This window comes from Pangasianodon hypophthalmus, chromosome 6 (genome assembly GCF_027358585.1).
Source record: "Pangasianodon hypophthalmus isolate fPanHyp1 chromosome 6, fPanHyp1.pri, whole genome shotgun sequence".
Classification (NCBI taxonomy): domain Eukaryota; kingdom Metazoa; phylum Chordata; class Actinopteri; order Siluriformes; family Pangasiidae; genus Pangasianodon; species Pangasianodon hypophthalmus.
The window spans coordinates 10,931,155-10,958,223 of NC_069715.1; the positions used below are offsets into that span (position 1 = coordinate 10,931,155).

Here is a 27,069-nt window from a genome sequence, read left to right on the forward strand (position 1 = left end):
TGGAGTGGATAGGGGCATAGATTAACCCATATTACAAAACGTTCTTCTGCACTTATTTTGCTGTATCATTTTTGCGACCACAGAGGACAAAATTCCAAGATCATACATCCAAGCAGCTTTAAATTGTATGTTAGCATATGGACTGCACTACTTTAAGTTTTTTGCTGTTTCTCTTTCGTTTGTTGTTGCTGTTTTTCCCCCACAAATGTAAATTTCTCAAAAGTGATCAGTACTGGCTTATAAGCAGTTGCTATAAAGAGCTTAAGTACACCCTATAGTCTTCAAATAACCTGCTATAGACATATATTCTAAGCCCCATCGGATCTATGGGGTGGTATCACAGTAATTGTTATGTGTGCTTAGACTCCTATGATTACTGCTTGTGCCTATCGTAATACAATAAGTGGTACTTGTTTGGTTGAAATCTCATGTCTCAGTGTCCACTGTTTCTTTACTTGAGCATTAAAAACAAAAAAATAAATAAATAAATAACAACAACAGGAACAGGAACAGGCTGTTCTGTTCCTATTAAAGTAAAGGGAATTTTCAAAATGACACTGAGCTGACTGTCACACTGCACGGCCTGTTTTACTTTGCCAAGAATCTGTCCCAGGACTCTTCCATTTCACTACTTGGGCATTAAGCTTAATCAGATAGAGAGAACATCATTATCACCTCCCTTCTAAACCACTTATATGCACTTAGAAGTGAGAGAGAGAGAATGGGAGGGAAGGAGAGAGATAATAGTTCATACCTGTAGGGGAGCCCTCCAGAACCTCTCCAGAATAGCGAGTCTCCCTGAAAATGGGTCTGTTGTCATTCTGGTCAATTACAAACACGTCCAGATCCACAGGTCCCTCCACAAGCCTGCCAGTCATGTCTGTGGTTGACACTTGGAGCTGACAGAGAGAGACAGAGAAAGAAAGAGAGAGAGAGAGCAGGGTCAAACGTTAAAATGAGCCTGTAGTACTGGTAACTGTAGTCAGGGTGAATGATGTTCTCCTTTTGTCATGCATGGGGGTTATTCAATGGGGACAAGTACCACAAATGTAATATCATATAGAAATGCATGTAATATAGTGCAATATTGGACTTGAGGTATAAGCTTGGGGGCATTTTACTCCTCGACTGTGAGGCTTCATCCATTCAGCAAGTTGTCTTGACTAGACATTTCAAAATGACACAGAACATTCAAAGAAGTAATACTGTACAAAACAAACCTCAATAGGCACAACATTTCAACAATAATGTGCAAAGCAATAAGGAAACTCAATAGACCAAACTAAGTTACAAATGATTTCTCTCCTGTCCCACATACATTTTACTCCCGAACATTAATGATAATAAAGAGACGGACAGAGACAAAGCCCAATGACTGTAATTTACGCACAAATTATGCCAGTGCCATTTATCTCATCCTAACTGACAAGTGCAAAATATGAAAAAGAATGGTTCTATGGGAGCAAGAGACTAAAGCTAACCAGGAGGCATCTGTCCTATGGTGAGGGTAATCATTGCCTTTTGTTGACTGTGCTTGGCATTCATTATGAAGTGAGCCACGGACACAAGAGTGCTTGTCCCTAACTGTCACAGATCTGTTTTACAAGGCCTTATCTGCCTGAACGAGGGAGGGGGGAGTGACTGAGACATACAATGACAGAACACATTAGGGCTGTGCAAAGCAGCTCTTACATGCAGGAAATGGAGAGAGGTGTTGTTTAGCTTGTGCTAATATTTAGCACAGTGTGGCACAGTGGTTTTGGACCAACCTGGTTTTACTCTCTGGGTCTAAGTCCAAAAATTACCTCAATATTTACACTGGGAAAGTTGATTTTCTGGATAGCCAATTCTTATTAAATTTACCCATGTGTAGTTCAAACCTCCTAGGTTACCAAGTTTATCTTGAGTAGAGGTGCCCATGACATGGTGCCACCATAATTAATCACAAGTGCCTGCCTTTAAGCATGAAAAAAGGGATAGAAAATAAGGACTATTGTTTTTCCACTTTCCTGTCAAAAGCAAGACAATATAAAATAAAATCAAGAACCAACTTATAAGCTAAATTAAAAAGATGAATACAATGATATATGAATGAGAAGATGTAAAGAAAGAACTAAACATTTAACAGGAGTCTAGCATATTTTCAATATATTGCTGCTTGAATATTGCAAGCTAGTCCTTCAACCTTCCAACAGATTATAAAATAGCTCTTGATCCAGCACACTCATTTATTTTGCATTTTATTTTTTTATATTTTGAACCGACGGTTAGTCATGCATTTAATATTGGCCTTGAATGGTATTCAAATGTTTTGCTGAGTGTATTTACAGCCAAGAACATAAATGTCAGCGTGACATGCTATATTGTGGTTACATCAAATTGTCAGACAATGGCACTGGACTTAATACCGGTCAATGCTTGAGCTGATATAAGTCTAAGATCAGAATTGCACATAACTGAGTCACTCTGTTTTACTCACTTAAATCCTTCATTATGACTGAGGTTTCAATTATTTTTGCAATTTCAGTCGTCATTACATTCAACTCTGAATACAGCCCTCTGTAGTTAAATCAGGTGACATCTGTGACAAGTGTGTACTACTTCCCTCTACTGTGCTGTGTCTCAATCTACAATGTCAGCTCTTTAAGCCTCAGCTGTATTCAAGAAGCTTCTCTTAATCCAACTGTAGTGTGAGACAAATAGGAAATCTAGGTCATATGCATCAACCAAAATATCTATGAAACACTGCTGTGACAGCATAAGAAGAAGACACTGAAGGAAGCCAAATAGGGAAAGAAAGCGAGAAAGAGGAAAGCACAGATTCATAGAAGAAAGATTTATCTGTCGTTCACAGTATCTACAGAGTTTGAGTGCAGACACGGAACCAATTCAAATGTGCATCTACAAGTGGCTCTTCTTCTCTCAGGATGGGCTGCCTGTGGGTTGAACCTGCTAAACACTGAATCCTGTATTCATTTATTCTGCAGTATCAGCACAACCTCACACAGCCAACAGGAGCCAACCAAAAATAAAGCCTGTCTCCTCATCTGATTTATACATGCAAACTCACATAGTGGATGCAATACTTCAGGCCAGTGCTAAGCTAGGTATTGAGCACTGCCTTCAAAACACTTCAGTGTGTTTGTAGATCGCATCAAAGTGCTTAAAGTATCCGTCTGAATTGTTGAACGATTGATTTTTTACTTGTACTGTTGTAAAGTATGCAAAAGGCAAAGTCATACTTCTACTCACCATCCACTGTATATCTGTATATCTGAAAAATCATGCAATTATCCAATCAGATAATCATGTGGCAGCAACACAATGTATAAAATCATGTAGATACAGGACAAAAGCTTCAGTTAATATTGATATCAATCATCAGAAAAGGTCAAGATGTGATCTCAATGACCCAATGACTGTGGCATGGTTGCTGGGGCATGGTTGGAGTATTACAAAAACTGCTGATCTACTGATATTTTCACGCACAACCTAGTCTAGTGTTTACACAGAATGGTGTAAAAAATAAAAGCAATTTAGTGAGCGATAGTTCCGTTGGCAGAAAAAATTGTTAATGAGAGAACTCAGAGGAGAATGGCAAGACTTGTTCAAGTTGCCAAGAAGGCTATGGTAACTCAAATAATTACTCTTTACAATTGCGGGTGAGCAGAAACGCATCTCAGAACACATTGAAACTTGAGGCTTATGTGCTACAGCAGCAGAGGACCTCATCAGGTTCCACTTCGTCAGCCAAGAACATGAATATGAGGCTACGGGGGGCACAGGCTCACCCAAACTAGACAGCTGAAGATTGGGAAAAACATTACCAGGTATAAAGGTATTCCTATTATAGTGGCCAGTGAGTGGATATGCCTATTATACTTGGATCAAATCACTCACTTCTGGACTGGAACATAAAAGTTGAAAAAAAGCCCTGATAAAAAAGAGATTAAAAACTTCAAACTGGCAAGATTTTAGACATGGTGCTGTGCACGATCATGATGAGTCTCCTCACCCTTTTCACCTGAGCAGGAATGACCAATTATAGCACTTGCCATCATGCATTACCTTATGAGCCCATCCAGAATGCTCCATTACGCCGAGTGGCCTGTGTGCGGGTGTTCCTAGGCATGCCAACACATTACCACAGCTTGCTATCACTATCAATAATGCATGGCATCACTCTTGCTGTCTCTCCTTGTCTCTCCATCATTCCAAGGCTGGGGTCAGCTGCACCGTTTGGCTCTGGCCAACTCAGGCATGGGCCTGTTGAACATGATTAATGGTCCTAACGATAGAGATGTACCACAAGTCCCTGCATCAGGGGTTATGCTACTAATGGCCTATACATTATCCAGTGCATTTACCTACTATTATGGGCAGATGGGAAACGGACGAATTTATGAGAATTCATTCCCCATTTCATCCTCATCAGACAGAGTGCTGACTCTGCAGAATGTGAGCTATTATGTCTCAGACAAAATTGTGAAGACAAAATCACTGTACACGTCATTGAGAACTATAGCTGATGCATTCACACTCATTAACAGGTTTTCTCTCATGCCTAATTTACACATTTATTCATTCCTACTCAAAAATGTGATTTTTTTTTCAAGAATTTGAATCTTTTGGATTGCATTCTAGCGACATGTCAAGGGACTTACAATGAAAGTTATCATTATTAATCCAGCTAATTACTGTTTTTCCTATACCTAAATCTAATCCTAGCCTTAACTTCAGTAACCAAAAGGAAATGTAACAAAAGTAAAAAGCTGAATTTTTTATTCTGAATTTAAAAAAGCAGTTTTCCTTGCTAGGACCACCCACAAGGTCGAACCTGTCAAATACTCCTGTCCTTGTGGGAGCGTTTGGTTCTTACAAAGATATAAAACTATATCCCCAACACACACACATACACATACACACACACACATATCTCAACATGTCTGTTCATACTATGAAACACCCTTGCATGCATAAACATAGCAAATTACACTTTAAACGTCACACCTCACACATAATCACAGTGATCATGTATCATTATGTTCCCTCCGTCTCCCTAGTGAGGCTTGTTAGTAAAACACATAGTCACATCAGATAATTGTCAAGTATTTGCTCTTTCCGATGTTAGTTTTTAAAACACACACACACACACACACACACACACACACACACACACATATATATATTTATTTACCACAGTGCTGCTGCATGCATGGATGATTGGTCAAAAGGTGATGATTAATTCCCTATAACAGCAGCTCTGACTATAGAGCTGGCTTCAAGGCAAATCTCAGGTTTATATTACTGTAACAGGTTTATTCTTTTATCCTTTCTATAGTAACAAGTCATTTATAAGGACTTGTATGGCAGACAATCTGCATAATCTAAGCCTAATGAAAACAGATTTAAAATGTATAATAATTGATATGGCAAAGGAAGGAATCTCATTTATGGAAGGAATCTCCAGTGTCAACGTTTTGTAATGGTCAGTAAGTTTTCCTGATGAAGTTCAGGATAGAGGAATTTCAGGGTGTTTGCATCAAGCCGCATCACACCACCCATGTCTTGATAGCACTCTCCGTTGTGTTTTATTCCTTACATAATCATCCTTTGCATCAACCGTGTAGTCGTCTCGGCTTTGAGGAAAGCTGGGAACTTTAAAGCTTTTGCATGTGCATCAGTCTTTCGCACATCGCACTTCTTTTGATATGGCTGATGAATCGGCCCTCCCTCTCTGCCGAAGGTGTCTAGTCACCATTCTATGTTATTCTTACAGCATGCAGTTTTTTTTCTCTCTCACCCTCTTGACACCCATCTGAGGAGTGTTTAAATTCCTGTCAAGTGTGTTTTGCACTCATCGTGTTCTCAGAGCGCATCCACAGGTGCTGATAGGAGGAGAGAGAGGCAGAGACACGGAGAGACAGCGACGGCTTAAGGTGGGCTGCCACAAATCTGTGCTCACATTATTGTTCCATTTCAAGGCACAACTGGCCTGCAGGACTAGCAAGGTCATGCAGTGTTTTTACACTACATGCTCTAAGCCTGGCTCTGCAGTCATGAACAGAGGTGAAAAGACACAGCAATTTGCCTTTCACATCAGAGCATGAAGACCGAGCAGCGACACTCCGCTGGCCCGTTAAAGCCAACACGCTGCTTTGCTATCTGTCTCTCCAGCCTTTTGAATCTGCATTTACAATCTCGCTGGCATGGGTACTGTTACTGTCACTGTAGGCCACATAGTCACGCTCGATCCACCATTCTTTCTCTTTTTTTCCCATTTTCTCTGTTTTTTTCTCTTTCTTTCTTCCTCTCCTCCTCCTCATTTTCAGATATGAATCAGGCTTGTGTTCTAACAGAACTTATACTGCTCCTAAATTTGGGCCTGCCTATTATCTTTGTTTGGGTGATTCATTAGGCATGAGTCCTGCAAGATAATGAGTTTTCTTCACACAGGTCTGTTTTTTTTGATCTCCAGTCCTTTGACATCTCAGTGACTGAATCTAGAATGAGAGGAAAAAAAGAGAGCTGTGATGTGAGATCATAAGTGCTACTCTGATATGCTTCACAAACACAAGCCCATTTTAGCACTGCACACTCTGCAGCCTCTCACAGAGCTTATGTTATATAAAATAATTCATGACTCAAGAGTCCATTCAGGTACACTATATAAAACTCAGAGCCTCATATTCTATTCTTCTAATGTTTTGTGTTATCCTACTAGTATCATATGACAAAAGTGTTTATGTTAAATATCAGCATATTTGACCCTATAAATGTTTTTTTTTTTTTGGCTTCACTGGGTTTACAGCACACAGTCATGCTAGAAAGTGGAATATATGTGCATATGTAATTTTGACTTTTATCTTGTAGTTCCCAGATAATATCAAGCAATTGCAACTTTTCATCCTGCAGGTGCAAGTTTATATCATGCAATTGCAACGTTTTATGCTGCAGTTGTGGGTTTTTATCATGCAACTGAGATTTTTAACTCACAGTGATAAAAACTTGCTAGTGATTATATAATCCATATATATATATATATATATATATATATATATATATATATATATATTTGAGGTTAATCAGTCACTTTAATTGATGGCAGATGTTTGAATGTGATTGGTTGATTCTGAACACTAACACATTCCCAAATATAAAAGGGTGTGCATTGTATTGAAAGTTTATTGTTTTTGTTTTTTTCCCTAAAACATTTCTGGATGTTTGTCACTTGATTTAAACCATGTCAGAACCTTTTTCACCTTTATTGTGAAAAAGGTTCTGACATGGTTTAACTTATTTTCTTTTTTTTTTACATCACAAAAACCTGCCATTTTAACAGGGGTGTGTAGATTTATAATATCCACTGTATATATACAGTATATATCTGCTCTATATCTCTCTTGTCTTCTGGGTGATATAATGCACTGTATATTGGGATTTGGACTGAATTTTTGAATTACACTAAATGCAACACAATGCATTTCTGAATGATTTTTAGATGTGGGTCTATTCTGCATCAAATGGAGTAGAAAGGTGTTGATTTTATCCAGTGTTTAAATGGCATGTGTGGAACATGGGTGAACAGCCCCTGAAAGAAAAACCCAAGTATCCCTCACCACAGCCTGGTCTAAATGCTCAGGGCTACAGCAGGCTATCAGAGCTGTGACTGGTATATCTGCGGCAATGAGGCTCATGTTAAAGTCTTCTAATTCCAGGCAATGTTATAAAAGTCATTTCTATTAGAATCAAATTGACAATTTACAAACAGACAATAATTAATGTGTCTCTAAATTCAAGCGTGGCTCAATTTGGAAATGACTTATTAAATGCAGAGTGAAAAACAGATCAAACATAGACAGGAAAAAAACAGTGAAAATTACAGGCAGCAAACATCACTGGCTGTCACAGTGGAAATTAACACTCAGGCACTTTTACACCATGTTTATCAGCACATTTACATATCACCAATCTGGGATGAACAGGGTATAATCTTTTTTTCTATCTTTCTCAAGTTGTGACAGCACTTTGCTTGAACATACAGGAAATATATCAACTAAATATTTATATAGTTTATCAGTGATTTTGGATGTAATTTGGTATAATTGTGCATCATCATACATTTACAACAATCCATTTAACACAACCTACACTGACTGAAGTGATGTGAATAGAATAAAACAAAGAGAAAAATAAAAATAATGGAAGAAGAGTAAGACCAACATGGTGCAATACACAACTGTATTATGGAGAAAAAAACTCTCCCCTATTGGTCTTGTTAAAATGCAACTGTGTCAAGATTACACACAGTTAAAAATGGAAAAGGAAGATGCTTGCCAGTTAGTGGTTGGTAGGCTGTTCCATAATCTAGGGGTGTACCCTCAAGTTTTAGCTTTGCCCTTGGATCGTCCAACAAACTCTGAGAGGAGGACCTTAAAGATCTTTAAATATTTGAAAGCATGAGTATATCAGTGACTATAATCCACTAAGAGCTTATATAAATAAATGCACTTTAAATTGAACCCTGAAATTGAACTGGGAACCAATGAAGTGGTATAATGAATTGATCTCTCTCCTTTGTACCAGTGAGCAACCATGGCAGCAGTATTCTGCACTAACTGTAAACAGGAAATTAAGGACTGATTAATACCAATGTACTGTGATTCGCAGTCAACACAGGGAGAAAAAAAAATGTGGCTGTTTTCTCCAGGTCATAAAAAATGAGAAAAGATTTGAGCTTGGTGGTGGTTCTAAGATATAGAAAACTGCCTTTGAGTTGATTTATTTGTCAAATCTAAGGTCTGTATCAAAAATGATGCCAGGACTTTTCATGTGCTTTTTAGAAGTATCATCATAAGATCAGTGGGACGAAAAAAAATTCTGACTTGCACTGGAGGAAATTGAGAGCCATCCATCTCTTAATAGCTAAAAGACAATTGATGAGAGGCCTCAAAGAGCCCAATCCTGATCCCAAACCAATCCCAATTTACTACACTCACACTCGCCTGAAATATAATGCTCCTGTTTAGTTCATTGGGAGATTTTACCATTCTTCTCCAATTATGAGAATTACTTCCTGATTGTCTTCCTGGTTTTCACCATTTATTTCTACCAAACTAGCAACTGGGGTTGGTGGGGCAAACATGTGTTTCCTCTTCATATCTTTTCAAACTGCTCATAATGCATGACCAGGCAACGTAACCCACTTTGAAGAAAGCGCTATCTACCCTGTTCTGCATACGTACATCTGCATACAGTGGATAGAAATAGTCTACACATCCCTCTTAAAATGGTAGGTTTTTGTGATGTAAAAAAATTTAAACCAATCATGTCAACTTTTTCCACCCTCAATGTGAAATTACATCGTATAAATATTAAGTAAAAAACAATCAGAAACATTTTAGGGAAAATAGGAAAAATAAAAAGGTTACAATAACCTAGTTGCATAAGTGGAGAAGTATCCAAATATTAAAACTATTTTGTTCTGATTCTCTCATCATTTGATTTCTGCCTGTTTTGCCCATGATTCTACCAAGCACATCTTTACATGACAATCGTGACAATAAGCTTCCAGTTAATTTGCTGTAATGGATGTCTCTACAAAGAATATAGAAGGCCTAATATCAAGCCTAAGGCAGAACCTTGTGGGATGCCACAAGTTATGCAAGCAGAACAGGGGAGGAAATTACTGATATTGACTGAGAATGTCCTATACTTAAGGTAAGAAGTAAACCATTTAAGGGCAACAACCTATAAACCCAACCATTGTTCTAGATGGTCAATAAGCAAACTGGGGTTCACAGTGTCAAAGGTGGACCTAAGATCCAATAACATGAGAATGGCACAATTTTCACCAGCAATCAACAGCAAGAAGTACATCATTTGTCACCTTAAGAGAGACAGATTCTGTACTGTGTTTGGCTCTAAAACTGAAAAATATAATTCTTACTTAAAATTGCCAACTCGTGAATGTAGATAACCTTTTCCAGATTTTTTTAGATAAATTGGTTAATAGCTACTAAAAATCTTATTGTCAAGATTATACTTTTATGAAGGATTTTCAACTAATAGGAACAGTACCAGGTCAAAGGCAGGTATCAATAACAGATGGATTAGTAGGTTCTGTTGCATAAAATGTGTCTTTTAATAGCAGTGAGAAAATAAAATTAAGAAGGGAGATCACAAGTTGTACTCAGTTCTAGATCAGGGAATGTGAAACAGCTGCAAAGCGATTAAAATGTCAGCAACGTTGATAAAATGAAAAATCCAGGGCCAAAGGTATACGACGAGATGTAATTTGCTATCAAAATCTTCTCAAGAATCAGAGGACACATGGTGTCTAAAACCAACAGAAGGTTTGCATATTAATTGTGCTTAAAAGGAGCTAATATTTGAAAATTTCCAGTCGGGCGATAGTCAGCTAAGCAGGTGTTAAAATATCATGGCTTACTTGTGATCATTTTTCCACTTGCTCAAGCTTGCCTAATAGTCTGACTGGCCTTATTGAACCATGTCTGGACTTTGGATTTGGATCATCTAACCTCATAGGAGCAAAAGAATCAAGAATGGTTGGACAGGAGGAATAAAATAAGGTGACTAAATGGTCTACACAAACAGATGCCAAACCATAAATAGTTAAAATATTCAGAGCATTTAAATATACATCAGTGACGTAGCTAGGAAGGGAAGAATCAACCAAGTCTACTGGGGTAGGGGCAGGGATGTGCCCTGTTAAAGCTGTTCTAAAGACGACTGACCTATAATCAGAAAAAAATGGCCTCCCTGTACATGGGTGGGACTATTAATATGCTGAATAAAATTAAATGAATCAAAAAGTTGAATAAAATAATTAACTTGAGGTTTATGGACAACAGACATGGATATTAAAATCACCCATGAGTAAAATTGGTACAATTGAGGCTAGAAGGTTAGAGACATATCTCTCTCTCTCTCTCTCTCTCTCTCTCTCTGCATGAGCTATTTTATTGTGGGATGAATAAGTGTGTGAGAAAGTGACAGCATCTTTGAGTAACTTTCTTTTTTGTTTTCCAGTTTCTTCCCATATTTTCCTATAGTAGTCTAAGATTTCTATAGATTTAAACGTTTATTTGATTACCAGAGCTCTTTGTCAGCAAATGTCAGCAAATACTAAAATAAATTAGATGAATACTGACAGGTTCTGTGGTTTAAAGTTTATTGCTCAAAGGCTTGCTAGAGTACTGTAGCTGATGAGTTACTCTGCATCCTGTCACAATGATTAGAGAAAGAAAGTCTGAGCTAGCCAAAAACAGAACAATGGCAAGTCGCCTGGACTTTAATGGCCTTTCAGCAGAATTCCACAAAGGTTTCTGGAACTTGACTGGCAAGGACCAGCATGATGTTTTGATTGAGTGCACTGATCAAAGGACTCTTTCATTGAGTTGTCAAAAGGAAGTAACATGAGGGCAATAATGTAAATTATTTTGATGTTAATACCCAAAAAAGAGGCCTTGGATGTTTAAAGAATGGGCATCTTTTAATTCTGCTCTGTGTTGATTATCTAAAGCTTTGACCAACAGCCTAAGGGAATGCATATCAACCATAGTCCATGAAGACCAAACTGGCCATCTCCCTAAACAAACTATTTCTCATCATTTGTTTTAGGTAGAAATGAAAATAATATAATGTCTTTGGCAGGAAAAAGCTTTTGACAGAGTAGATCACACACACACATATATATAAATAAATATATATATATATATATATATATACACATATATATATATATACATATATATTCATATATATATATATATATATATATATATATATATATATACAATATATATATATATATATATATATATATATATATATATATATATATATATATATATATATATATATATACATTCTTATATACATTCTTATGCTTTCTTACATCTAAATGTTATATAACAATATACCACATTCTGAGAATCAGTGGTTCCCTAACAGGGGTAGAAAAGGCTGTCCTCTTTCAGGGCTTCTATATGCCATTACTATTGTGCCTTTGCTGCCCTCACTAAAGAAAGAACAAAATGGCTACTGCTCCTGGGATTCCATAAGAAATACAGAGAAACATAAAAGATGTAGTAAATTTAGCACTTTTGAAAAAAAAAAAAAAACCAGATCCATCTGCAATCACTGGGACAGATGGACAATTTTCATTCTTGGAACTCCTCAGCTTCCACAACCATGCAGATTGGCAAAGGATGAGTATTTCATGTAGAACTACTGGGACGGCTTAGTAGATTAAGTCATAGGGAGGCCCCAGAGATGGAAGGGGATCCTCCCACAACTTAATTACAGAGGGTGAACCCTTGCAATTAACCACCATGGGACTAAAAAATTCATAATGGAAAAACTGTATCAAATGTGCATGTTTTCTCACTTTTCAGGGGCTCTTCTGTAGAGTTTGCTTCACTGTGCATTTGCCACTAATAGTATGTTTTCTAAATTTTACAGAATGGTTTACAGAATCACCACTGTTTCTTTTTTCCACTCTTTTTTGGGAATCCATTTGATTAACTCCCTTAATTTCACTGCTGGATAAGATATTTAGATACTTAGCAAGCTTTTTGTTTACTAAAATACTGTTTATAATGAGGTGTAGATGTAGGCAGAGATGGAGCTAGCATGTTAGGACTAACCAAATTAGTTATCCTAAAATATAATAGATGATGAAATGAGTGGCAAAATGTCAATATGTTAGCCCTGTTGAAGTCAATGGTAGAAGAATGAGTAGTTATTGAAAACACATACTACAACAGTCTGATAATGCAGAGCTCTTATTGAAATGGTGCTTAAAAGAGGCACTTGTCAGTGAATGAGTTTGGGAATTTAGTTTTCGGTTGGTGATGTTTAATGAATACATAGATCTTGTGTTTGTGTGTGATGCAATATTTTGAAAATTCAGCTATCATTAATACATTTTACTTTTGTAAAAAGTAAAAGGCTTTTAAAATCAAGAATCAAAATTGGTACAATTAAGGCAAGAAGGTTAGAGACTCTATAAAAAAAAACTAATGGTGTGACTAATGTCTGGTTTATTATGGAAGTTTATAGAGTTTATTATATGAGATCACTTTCTTCTCCAGGGTGGAATCCCTGTGCAGGGACACAGTGTTTTTTTACAGTTCTGTTAAATATGCCAAGAGAACGATGGGAGACATAAGGTGCAGAGACACTTCAGAAGTGCTCATCACTACCAAGACATTTAACCTACTGTACTAAGGAGTTATTCATCTCAGCCAAGATTGAGGCATGCTGGTGCTGTGACCTCCCCTGACTAAGCCTCTCACTTAGTGAAATGATTCTGATCTTCTCCAAAATACCAGAGTTCTAAAATCTCATTGAAGTTACTGAAGACACCAGTTATAAGTTAGGAGTGCACTTCATTACATTGTTTACAATACATTGTTTCCAAAGTATTGGCAATTATATGAAGGCATACATTACTCTCATGCATAGTTTCCTTTATTACAATAATTATTTTGTCTTCATGTTATAAACTTAACAATCAGCAGCCTGCAGACGTCAGCTTTAACTTAATATTTAAGGTAAAAGAACTATGCACAATGTGGGAAATGGAGAGAAGGATGGAACTCAGAGGTTATAAAAGTCCAACATTATGAGATACAGCCGAAAAACAGAACATGACTGACCTGGAAATGAATAAGCAAAGAGTGGCAGCATATAATCACCACACAGAGGGCCAGACAAAAAAAAAATAATTTCCTCTTCACCAATGTTCACAGAAAACAAGAAGTAAACAATTGAGATTTTTGTCCGAAAACTCAGTGAAGTTGTCCAAAATTACCCAGGAGCATGAAATATGTGGGTTTATTGACACTGAATTTCACCCCACAGGTAGAGGGGGCATGCTGCCATTGTTTTCATGTTGCAAGATCAAAAAAGATTCAGAAATGTAACAAAGAGACGGAGAACATAAATGGATATGCATGTTGAGGTTTGTATGCTATCCAGAAAGACGATCAAAATATATAATCAATAAAGACTGAAAATATTTCAGTAGGAGACTTTTTCCTGCTCTAAGAGCAAAGGTCTGGCCTTTTTAACATTCACGAACAGTTTGGTAAGCTTTGGAAAGCAGAGGTAAACCAAGAGCAAATCACAATCACTAGTTAATTAATGAGTAGATAGACGCCTGAAGTGAAAACATTTTAATTATTTCCCTGGGACATGATGTTTTGTCAGTCTTTTGGCACTGTGACAAAGATAGCAATTAAAAAGACCAAAATGTATCAGCTAGATTTTTGACAATGGCTGAACAATTGGGCTCCTGAGTGGCAGAAAATAAATAAATAAATAAAACATTCGCCCAAGCTTCAGCAGATCGTGTTTGAATTCTGGTGATGCCACAGACATCCGTGCTGGGAGTCCAAGAGCGCAAAACAGCTGTGCACTCTGGGTGGAAGGAGAAACATTACTCTCTGCCCTGTCAATCACAGTGACAATAACCAATTGCAGGTGTCTGTGAGCTCATGTATGTGGAAGAGGGTAGATAGCACTTTCCTGATGATGAGACGTGGAGGTTGACTTGATGTGTTTCAAAGGAAGTGGGTTCTAGCCTTTACCCTCCCCATCTAATGATGAGAGATGGCTTGTGGGTGGGAAATGGAAAATTAGCAAATTAGGTGAAATGGGGATGAAAAAATAAATGAATGAACAAACAAATGAATAAATAATACATTTACATTTGTATAATAGACTATGAAGTTCAATGTTTCCTCCATTCACTCTAATCTTATTGGTAAATGATGCAACAAATCAAATTCTTGTTCTGGGCACTTTTAATTAAAAGGCAAAGTATTGGAAAGTATTAATAGATGAAAGGAAAGAAAAGCACTTTTCTTCCCTCATTTGGTTTTGTGAATTAAAGTTACAGTTAAGATACCAAAAATAGAAAGTGCCTTGATTAACCTTTTCAACCCTACAGACAAGAACACTTATAGAAGTGAATATACCCAAAAGGCCAGATTTCCAGACTCACCATCTGCAAAGAATTACCCTATGGCTCAGTAAACAGAACCTGTGCTAAAGTCTCACTTAATAGCTGCACATGTCTGTTTCTAAAAGCAGCAATTTCACTGAGCAGGAGCAGAGATTTAGGTCCACACAGACTAGGAAAATTGTGAAAAGTGACTACTGACGTTGAATGTGAACACAGTAATACTGTTTGGTGTAATGTTCAGATGATTGTCTGTTCAGATGATGTTCACATGATTGTCTGTTGACCTGGTCAGCTTATACAGTACAAGTTCCTTTTCAGCATTCACCCCTCATTTACTCCTCAAGCCATTGACTTCCATTCATATTTCAGTGTCTGAATTTCTATAGTCTATGCTACATTCACCAAAGTTAATATAAATCATATAAATTAAAGCTCACAAGAATACACATATTTGTTTTTCCACTTACTGTATCTTTAATCATGACCTTTTTAATCATCTCAAATCATTTCTTCCAGTAGTTTCATGGTAGAGTTACCAAAAATGGTAGAAAAACCATTCAAAAGTTTTATACAGTTTGAATATACAGTATAGTTTTGAATCTTCTTCTATGAGCAGGTGTGTCTAGATGTTTGACTGGTAGATGTTTGACAAACTACTGAACCAAAGCAAATCACTGCAATTTATATCGTGTTAGGATTTACTTCTATCCCTCCTTCCATTAACCTTAAGCATGAATTGTTGATTTAACTTTAGAAAATAAATTTCATTTTTAGAAAAGTTAAAAGTTTCATTATTTAGGGATATTCTACTCCTATTCCACATGACTACTAACACCACTCCTTCTTCTTTCATCTATATAATGTCACAGATGTTCACACTGCCTGTGTTTGTACATACTATGCTGTTGTAATGGGCTCTGGCAAACCAATTAAATTTTCCAAAAAAAAAAAAATGTTTCCACAGTTTGTAGTGTTATAACATAATCAAAATTACCTTAGTTAGGATTTTTAAAATTCGATTTACACAATATGTCTATAACATTTGAAAGTGCAACTGTCAATTTTCAACATTTACTGTGACAGAAAGGTTAATTAATCAAAAAAGCAGACATTTGTTGGTTGCTTAGGTAATTGGAACCAAAAAATATCTGCATTTCTTGACAGAACAACCTTTAGTTGTAATTATAGCTGCAACTATTCTGGCATTTGTCTCTATCAGCTTTGCACATCTGGATCTTGATATTTTTGCCCATTCTTCTTAACAAACTTGCTCAAGCTTTCTCAGATTCGATGGAGACCTTTGGTGAACAGCTAATTCATCAGCAAAGTCTTGCCACAGATTCTCATGGGCTTTAACTGGGCCATTCTAACACATTGGAGTTCTTGGTTTTGAACCACTCCAGTCTAGCTTTGGCAGTACACATAGGGCCTTTGTCCTGTTGGAAGGTGAACATTTATGCCGTCTCTTGGTTTTCTTCTAGGACTGACCAGTGTATGGTTCTATCCATCTTGTCCTCAACCCTGACCAGTTTCCCAGTCCCTGCTGATGAGAAGCACCATAATATGATGCTACCACCACTATACTTCACTGTGGGGATGGTGTTCTCAGTGTAATGAGCATTGGTGGGTTTCTGACAAGTGGTGCACTTTGTGGCAAGGGCAAGAAATTCAATTTCAAATTAAGAACAGAGAACCTTCTGGCACACTCATATGGCTTTTTTCCCCTCTTCTTGCTGCTTTTTCATAAAGCCCCTTTTGTGGAGTGTCCAGTCTATTGTTGTTGTCATGTAACATCTAATGGCATGCTTGCGCCAGAACTAATGTAGGGGTCACACAGAAACAGTGGTAATGGGGGATAATCCAAAATAATTTTGCAAACTATATAGTTTTTTTTAACCCCACAATTCAATATTATTTGATATTTTGTGTGGATTCTTGATATATAATCAGTCTTAGTCCATTTTCATATATATATATATATATATTTTAAAGACAATGGAGATTAATGTTATCAATATCAGCAATATATACATATGTATGTGTGTATATGTATGTGTATATATATATATATATATATATATATATACACACATACATATGTATATATTGCTGATATTGATAACATTAATCTCCATTGTCTCTAAAATATGCATCAAGTTTATTAAATATATTCACATGCACAATACTTTTGTATTAACTTTTTTCTGTCTGAAATGATATCCTTGATGTTATCAGTTGATATGCAGATTCTTTTTTATGGCAAATGAAATGGAGAGGAGAGGCAAAATTAATTTGAAACTTTTTAATACATAAAAGATAAAGCAAATTGTCAGATGTGTATAGATATAAATAGTTTTAAAGGCAGCAAAGAGAGCTTATAAAAGAAAATCAGACAAAAGAAAAGTGAGAGGAAAGAAAGGGTAGAAAAAAAAGCAAGGGAGATAATGATACTGGGGGGAGATCTTTTATGGGAGCAGCCAGATAAAAATAATCCCCAACTGAAATGTGGTGAAAGAGTCGCCGGGGCTTTGGAAGGAGCTTCATGCTGCAGGAACGGCCATATTCTCTCAAAAGGTATTATTTATCTGCCTTTATGTGGCAGATGCAGCAGCAGAGCGGCCTCAAAGGAAGGCTCAGATCTCGGTGTGTAGACCTCCTGACAGGAGAACTGCTCTCCCACTGCCAATAACACTATTCATTCCATCCTTTTATGAGAAAACAACAGCAAATTATTTGCTACATATACACCAATATGCTGGATTTTCAGTTGGCAAATGCACATCTAATGAACAAAAGGATATCATAGATTAATTCCCCAAGTATTTAAAAGGCATAGTTTTCACATGACTATCTTTGATACTGTATATAGTGTAAGCTAATGATAGCCAAGACTGCAGTAATAACGTTTCTGACAAACATTAACAAAAAGATTTAAACCCCCAAAACTCCCTTTTTGGAGCTGTTTGAAAACTTAGTGATGCTATTTGGGCTTGCACTCTGTGGGAAGTGCTGTAACTGCACATCAAAATGACTGTTAAAAGAAGCTCTGAACAACAAAAACGTGCAATTTTGTGCACTTGACAAAACAAATTAAGTCTGTATGTACCATGCTCTGCAAAGAAGCAATTACATTTTCATTCCTCGAGTCTCTAGTCGTTGTCATCCCTCGCTATAAAAGTTTCTCTAAACATCAGGGGGTGTGTGTAGTTTCTGGAGCTCTGACTAACTGCTCAGGCTTTGGAGGACCTCATGCAGAGTGCATTATAGGTCTAACAGCTGGCCCTGGCACTGAATTATTAACTCTCATGTGATCTGACCACAGGAAACCTCACACACAGGTCTAACCCAGTGATCTGGATTTGTGGACAAGAGTAACTCGCAGTCTTGGGTAGAGATGAAGGTATGATGAAGGTACCAAAATGAAGGTAATTACGAATAATGTAAAGAATAAACCATGACAGTGTGAGCTATAAAAAAAATCCATGAGGAGGTGGTGTGATGCATCTTAAAGTGAACTGGACCCTTAGATTATATACATCATCCACCATAGATTATATACATCATCCACCAAGTCCCTGTGAATAAGCAGGAAGTATAGAAATGAACACATTAATATAAACCTCTGGTATGCCTTGTAACTGAAACTACTGTCAGAGCCATGCTGTTATATAAAATTAATCAACACCTTCTGATTGGAGAATTCAGTATCACTGTGGTATAATGTGATTTAAAATTTTATTACCTGACATTTTTTTTTTGTAAAATAATACAGGTAATATTATGTTCAAGCCAAGACACTGAGCTTGTTCAGGAGTAAAACTCATACTGGTATTCCTACCATGATGCACATTTAAAGAAAGCATTTGCAGCTTGACATTGCAATTTGTGTGAAGGGCAAGAAGGAGACAGGTGTTATCTCTCTAACACACAACTACAGAGGGATTTGAGGAGAAGAGGGAGAGAATGAAAATACGATGGGCGGTTTTCCTGTGTGCAGGCCAGCATGCCGGCTCTCCAATGCCCAGTAAATTATTATCCAGTCAAGCAGAAAGGAGGAGCGGGATTTGGACACGAGCATCACCTGTCTCTGCCCATATCCCCAAAGCCAGGCATAAATGAAGTGGACAACTGTCTGTTTATTCTCCTTCCACCAGCACCCATGACGAGGTCAACGGGCGACGGCTTCCCGCTTTTATCGAGCCGTTTTTTGCTGAGCCCTTTGCTTGCTCCCTGGATTAATCAAAGTCCTCACACAAACACACCACTTTTTTTTGCAAGAACCATGAGCTTTCCTCTCACTGGAACACACCCTGCCAGCCAGTCACTCTGAACTAAGAAGTTTATGTTCTTTCAAAGCTCTGTTCTGAATTCTGAATAAATAATTTCTGAATAAATAAAAGCACAGGGTTCAATTTATTGAGTAAACCAGAGCAGACAAACCAAAAGGGCAAGGCAATAATCAAAACCAGAAAACAGGCAATGAGTCAAGCAATCTATAAATGCGCTGACGTAGGCAGAGACAGAATCTAGTACTAGCAGAGGAGGAAAAATACTGAGAAATTACACTTAAGTGAAAGTAGGTGTCAATATCTTACTCAAATAAAAGTGAAAAGCTGTGAACATTAAAAATGTTGCTACTTTCAAATATACTCAAGTATTAAAAATGTTTTAATTGATGAAATTAAGTTAATTATGCAATTATGTTAGCTGCTGGAATTGATGCTAGTCTAACCTGGTATTAGCAAACAAAACAAACTACCTTAGTTAAATCTAGCCAATTAATATTAGCAAATAAGTGAAACTTGCCTCAACATGCCTTTGATGGAGGCAAAGGAGACACTTCAATTGCTTACTCCAGCATACTGAAACTTTTTATTGAGGTAGGGCCACTCATCCTCAAGTCCAACACAAAAAGATATAAAGCTATAGCACTAACTACATGTCATAGCATTAAAAGGTCAACACAGATGACGATTTGGAATGATTCTTGATTTTGTTTAATTTGGCTGAATTAAACAACAACAGCAATAATAATAATAACAATAATAACAACAACAGCAACAACAACAATAATAATAATAATAATAATAATAATAAAACATTTCCAGCTTTTTGTGGAAAGTTAATTACTATATGGTTTATCTATATCTAACACTGTAAATCTTTTTTAAATGACCTAATTTTAAATACTCTAAAATATTAAAACTGAGCCAAGAAGTAGAAATAATGAGAAATGTTTAATATGAAATGATCAGCGAATTTAAAAATGTTAGGACTTATTTTATATTTTATTGAATCTAGAGAAATTCTAATTGGAAAAAGGTGCAGAATCTTTATCATGCTGCTTAGGCACTTGTTACACTAAATATTCATATTTTAAAGTTAATAAATGTCTGTAAGTCTTTTTATCTATAGGCTTATAGAGGTTTACCCTCCAAGTGTGCCTGACTTTATCATTTGACTTTACTTCCACAAAGTTTCCTTATTTAACTGTTATTTTCTCATGTGATAAAAAATTAGAAACTTCAGGTGCTCAGAAACTTTTGACTGGCAGTGTATAATGATTTTCACACAGTAAATGACTGTAATTTAACCGTTTGCCACTGGCACCCCTGCTGCCCGTCTTTTGACAGCGTAGAAATATATTTTATAATTTTATGACCACCAGCCCAGGTAGTAACCCAGCAAAAAGAAAAAAAAAATAGCTTGAGTTAGAATGTATTATCAAGAGCTGTCTTCATATGATATCCAATCAAATCAACTCCTCTCATTCCATTTAAAAAGCAAGCCAGCAGCTTAGTATAGTCACATATTTGTTGTTATATATGATTAGATTTCCCTAGTATTTTAATATGTTATGTTAGACATCTTATTTTTTTTTATTACATGATGTTCTGTGTGTAATGACTCATCAAATCTCTGCACAAAAATAGACCCTGATGACTCATATGCCTCTGTAGAGCTGTATCAGTGTAGGTATGCTTGTAAAGACATCTGAACATGTCAGTCAAACTCAGAATCACTGGCACCCTTTGTGAAAATGAGTGATTAGTAATACCTTGACGAATATCAACATGAATTTTTGGTGAAGCTTCCTCTGGAGATAATAACATCACTGAGCCACTTCCTGTACTGTCTAACAAGGTTGGAAAACTGTGCTTAATGCTAGATTTACCTATTTATGCATTTTTACATCCATCAGCTTGTGCAGGTCAACAACTACATGCTTCAATTGTATTTAAAGCTCTTTGCTTTCCCCATGATGATGGAGGACACAGAGAGGTTACATGTGCAAAACCTCATGTGCACATTTGGTCAAATGGAACAACACATTTCCTGGGGCAATATTAAAAACTATATTTCTTTTCTAAAGATAATTTGTTGTTTGCATTTATTTTACATATTATTTAGGAACTGCAAACATATCATTATCTGTAAGGTTGGCTTGAATGAATATTTAACTCTAAACTGAATAATTCAGTTTACTGGTTGTCCAGACAATGTCACTAACACATCCAGTTTTATTCACTCATACTTGTATTTTGCATGTATACAAAAAATATTTATTCTTGAATCTGTTTTTTTGTTTCATTGTACCTATTCTTTGCATTTTACCTAATTTGTAGCTTCTACTCTCATGTTTTCTGGTTTTTACCTCCGCTTGCATGTGCTTTGACCATGAGAGTGGACCTGCCAACATTAGACCTGCCTAGCTGTTACTTGGCCACATATTAATCACTGAGATTTTCAGAAAAGCCTCAATAAAGAGATCTGCATTTATATCCACCTGCCTTTGGCTCTAATTCGACACACACCACCTACCACAACATTCATAACATCATCTACTTACGCAGAAACAACATCACTGCCAAATTTTAAATAATTCTACAGTGGATATAAAAAGTCTACACGCCCCTGCTAAAACTGCAGGTTTTTGTGATATAAAAAATGAAAAAAAAGAAGAAACCAAAATAAATCATGTCAGGCCATTTCCACCTTTAATGTGATATAGCAACCAACAAAATTCAAGTGAAAACCACTGGAAACGTTTTAGGAAAAAAAAAAAGGAAGAAAAAAGCGAAAAAGAAAAAACTTACAATAACTTGGTTGCATGCGACTGTACACACTGTTGTACACATGTACACATAATTTCATTTTATTTCATTTTTTCAACCAATCTTAATTTCATTCATTCAACTTATTGTAGAAAGGTATCGATCAAGAGAGCGGTACAAAAGAATTTTCAAAACAATAGATATGCCATGGAAAACCATGAAGGCCATCATCAAAAAGTGGAGAAACTGGGGCACCACAGTGACATTACCAAGTAGAGGATGTCCCTAAAAATAGATGAAAGGACAAGAAGAAAAGATACTGTATCAGGGAGGCTGCCAAGAGACCTTACAGCAATATTAAAGGAGTTGCGGGAAAATCTGGCAAGTAATGGTTACTCCATGCATGTGACAACAATCTCTTGTATTCCTAACATGCCTGGGTTATGGGGTAGGGAGGCTAGATGGGAGACCTTTCTCATGGAAAAAAAAAATATCCAAGCCTGCCTAAATTACCCCAAACCATGTGGCAAAATGTGTTATGATCTAATGAAACCAAGATAGAACTTGTTGGGCATAATTCTAAAAGATATGTTCGGTGCAAAAACAAGACAACTTATCACAAAAAAAAGCCATACCCACGGTGAAGCATGGTGGTGGCAGCATCATGCTATGGGGCTGCTTCACTTTAGGTGGGACTGGGGCTCTAGTCAAGATAGAACGAAGCATGGAGAGCTCCAAATATCAATCTATTTTGGCACAAAACTTGCAGGATTCTGTTAGATAGCTGAAGATGAAGAAAACATTCACCTTCCAAAGCCACATAGCACAAATACTAGTCAACAAAGGAATGGCTTAAGAAGAAGAAGATCAGTGTTTTGGTGTGGCCGCATAAGAGCCCAGATCTAAAATCTATCAAAAACCTGTGGACCGACTAGCAGGGGGCTGTGCGGAGGAGAGCCACAGATTTAAATTCAAATCTGACAGATTTATCTCGGTTTCAATTTTTTTTTACTGCAATTTGCATCAGGGGTGTGTAGACTTTTAATATCCACTGTAAGTTTACAATGGGAAATGAGTGTCGCTTTGATTATCAGCTCTCTGTCTCATCACCTAAGAAAAAAGTAACATGCAACATTTAAACACCAGTCTCATGGTCATCTCTTTACTCAACTGATCTCTGTTCACACCGGCAGGAAAATAATCACTGATTAACTCAGTCAGCTCTGTTTTGTTGACTACATTTTCCATATTTTTATTAAGTCATTTAAACATTTTAAGTATGTCACTTGTAAAGTGTGTATAAGCGCTCTTCTCTGTTTTGATGATGATGTGATGGTGCAGGAGCATCACAGACATTTTTAACAGATGGTATCTGATCACAATCTGATTTGATTAAGCTTAAGTTTATTTCACTCTGGCAAGTATCTATCCAGAAACTTGGATAAATCACACAAAGCTAGCAAGGTTGTAGACATATTTAGGCAAATTTACTGCATTTACCACTGCATTTGTTAAAATGGCTGCTTACACATGGTACTTGCAGGCAGACAGCCAAGGCAAGGATAGAAAGTAACGTAAATAAAAAAAAACAACAACATACGTTTCTGTTTATTTAAAATGGTGATGTCAAAGTAATATTATTGGCAGAAAAACACAATTTTGGTCAAAATCCAATGTTTCATTATTTTTTGGCAGTTTTCCAGAATTGAGCAGTTGTTACTACTTCTAAAAATTTGTAAACAGATGCTACTACTTATAAAAATCCAATGTCAGTGAGAATGCAAACACAGAAACGTGCAGAAATACAAAAAAATCAGCTGAGAATTTTGTTAGGGCGTAAAATGACAGAATTTGTGTCAAGCCAGTAAACAAGGTTCATTTTTAATCTCCAAACCCTGTCGTTTTTAGCTCCTGTCAAAATTCAGACTCAAGTATGACACTCTGGCTAAACCTTAATGAATAATACATCAGTTATTAAAATGTGTGGCTGTTATAATGAACACCACTTCTCTACAGTATCTGCCCACACACTTGTGTGTATGACTTAATAACAAACACAATTTGCTGCCTGCTAAAGTGGAGTCATTTGTACTTCAAAGGCTGGGATATTGTGTTAACTGGCACAGAATAATTTATGTAGTGATAAAAGACGTGAAGAAAGTTGTACACCCATCTTCACAAACATTAGTGTGTACATTATTGTGCTTTTTGAAATATCCTAACTGATCTGTGCACATATTTTCTTTTCAGTGGTGACAATTAATACAGATTTACCATCTTATTACATGTATAATACTGTAAAGATTAAAGACATGGGATATTTACATGACAATAGATTATTAAAAAGCTGGAAAATTATAATTGTCAGGGACAATCTGGGCTTAACATTTGTTCTTGTAATAGACAAGAGCACTGAATTATCCCCCTTAGTAAAACAAACCAATTGTAATCTTCCTAGTATTGATAGATATGAAATTAGGGTTATACTTTAATTAATGGTTGTGTTCATAGGCTATGTGTCACCAGTATTAAGGTTTATTCCAGAAAGCATCAGCTGTCATAAAGACTGCTTTTCCTCAATGCTATAACACCCATGTCAGGTGACAGAGTTTCGCTGACACATGTGTTAGAACATTAAGAAAGCTGAGTTTCCAGCTTTGTGTTTTTTTTGTTTTTTTTTTACTGGATGTGCCATAATGATCATCCTTCAAAACTAAACTCTAATTTAGGTCAGAGAAAATATTACGGTGTTATAGCTCTGTCATAGGTATTGATAAAAATGTTTAAAAAAGTGTCATTGAGCTCACTTCATCTAAAGAGAAAATGTACATTACTTAAGTATATGTTACATTATATACATTATAAAGTATACATGCTTTGTTGTTGTCAGTGTCATGGCTGTCAATGGCAAAATGGTTTTCAATTTTATTATAATTTCACCACCGAGTTCAGGAGATACTGCAGAGCAACTTTTGGAAATGGCATCCCCGCTCTATTGCGTTCACCTGCAGTGTATTTGGTTCTTGATTAGTTTGCCTTCTTATATACCCTGTGTATCAATGTTGTGAAGTCTTACCATTACTGTTCCTCATTTTTGATTATGGATCACCCTGTATTAAGCCTTTTTGTCCTTTGCTTCTGACTACTACTGAGTCTATGCACTTGCACCATGCCACACTCTCTACACTCCGCATGTTTACACTTACTCTGATATACCAGAATGACTGAGCTATAAAGTCAGTTTCCATGCTGCCCTATGTAAGTCAAACTGAGAAGTGTCATAAAACTTGCTATCAGTTGACTTGAGTGTTAAGTAAACAACATTAAAACTGACTGAAGTAATCTTTGTGTCAGGTGATGCCTGATGGAATAAGCCTTTATAAATGTTTATGTAGCTTTATGCCAGTTCTAATTAAGGGATTATGCTGGTGCCCAGTAGAGGTAAGACATAAGCAACTAATTTCCCTGAAATAAATCACTTTATTTATTTAATTAAATATTAATTTTAAATGTTAGCACAATCTTTGCTTCTGTTTCCTCGTGTTGCATTCCTTCCATGCAATTTAAAATAAAATACATCAATACACTACATATTGGTTTGCACCTACTGTACATGACTAACAAACAGATTTCTTGTGACCTTCAACAGGCACAAATCATTTACAGTGTTAATGCTATGCTAATAGTAATCCATCATCATTAACCCACAGGGCAGGAGCTCTCACTCTTCTTCTCATCCGCCTTCTAGCTTTGAACAAATTTCTATTGCCACATTCATCTCATCATGGCTGCAACATCACAACAAAACATTCAAAAACAAGTTGTTTTTCAGGCCTAATAGGTCTAATAAACAAGTACCCAGTCATGATGGACATCTGTGCAATGTACAAACATATGATTCATCAATAAAACTCTCTCTTAACTCCCAAAGATCTTCTCTTATAAACCAGTTTCTCTTCCTGGAAAGCTAGCTCCTCATCTCTGCCTTTTAGCACTCTTAAGCCTAATGAAGAGTTTCAATCTACCATTAAATGCTTAATGGTTCATTCTCGCTGCTATGCGGTTCATGACTGGTGCTAGTTAGAAAGCACTACCAATCAGCCCCCCAGCTTGCATTTCAGTTCCACAACATTATCTAAAAAGAGGCCACAAGGACAGTGAGACTGAGGCCCTGATATAACATAAGCCATCTTAAGCGCAACACACAGGACAGGGTCTATGCAACTAGATTTATTTTGTATTCTCAGTGTAATTTACTAAGCCTGATGGTCACTTCGGAGTCATCGAATGTGCGAGCAAATGAATTCAATTTTTGTGCACTCCCAGACAAGATAAAATCTAATTTATCAAACTATGACTTAATATTGGTGTAACGGTGGTCTTATATTAGATACTGGCCACATCTTTGCAGCATTTGCCTTAAAGACTCATAATTATGTCTACAATGTTCCATTTAGCATTCATATTGTATTTTTATTTAAGTGTGATACTGAGTTTTACTGTTATACTGTTTACTGTTATAATTATATGCGATAATTTATTTTCCAGCAGTCTTTTTGAGATTTAAACTCCTCACTGCTATCAAGAACTAAACTGAATGTGTGAATTAAATGTGTTCTTCCTCTGTCAACATAAATAAATGCACATACTTTACCTAGATATTATCACCTGTTCTCACTGGTTTCTTTATCTCTTATTTTAGTAATAGTTAATTACATCACATCAAGATATCAATTAAAATCAATAAAGTAAGCTTAATTTGTTTTGCATTGTTCTACTATGTTTATTTTTGAACATACAGTATATTATTTAATTAAAATGCAACATCTTGTAAAACGTGTCACATCTTGCTTTTTTTACATTTATTTAGAGTTGATTTATTGTTAGCTTATTGTTTTTTAATCATTACCATAATGAAAACAGATGTAGAAGGTAGAATTAGATTTCACTTAATAACAGTTAAAAATTAGTGGTTATGATATCGCTAACTGGATGAGTTTGAGAAGAGTGATTTTGGAG

The 27,069-nt window shown here is 36.4% G+C and overlaps 1 protein-coding gene across 1 annotated transcript in view; it reads right to left on the reverse strand.

Annotated features, from left to right (window-relative positions):
- Nucleotides 1–27,069, reverse strand: part of cdh13 (cadherin 13, H-cadherin (heart)) — a 338,039-nt gene that overhangs the window by 147,710 nt on the left and 163,260 nt on the right. The window contains exon 7 of the mRNA XM_034305493.2: nucleotides 755–899. Coding sequence (XP_034161384.1) covers nucleotides 755–899 — 145 coding nt within the window. The remainder of the gene's footprint in view (nucleotides 1–754; nucleotides 900–27,069) is intronic.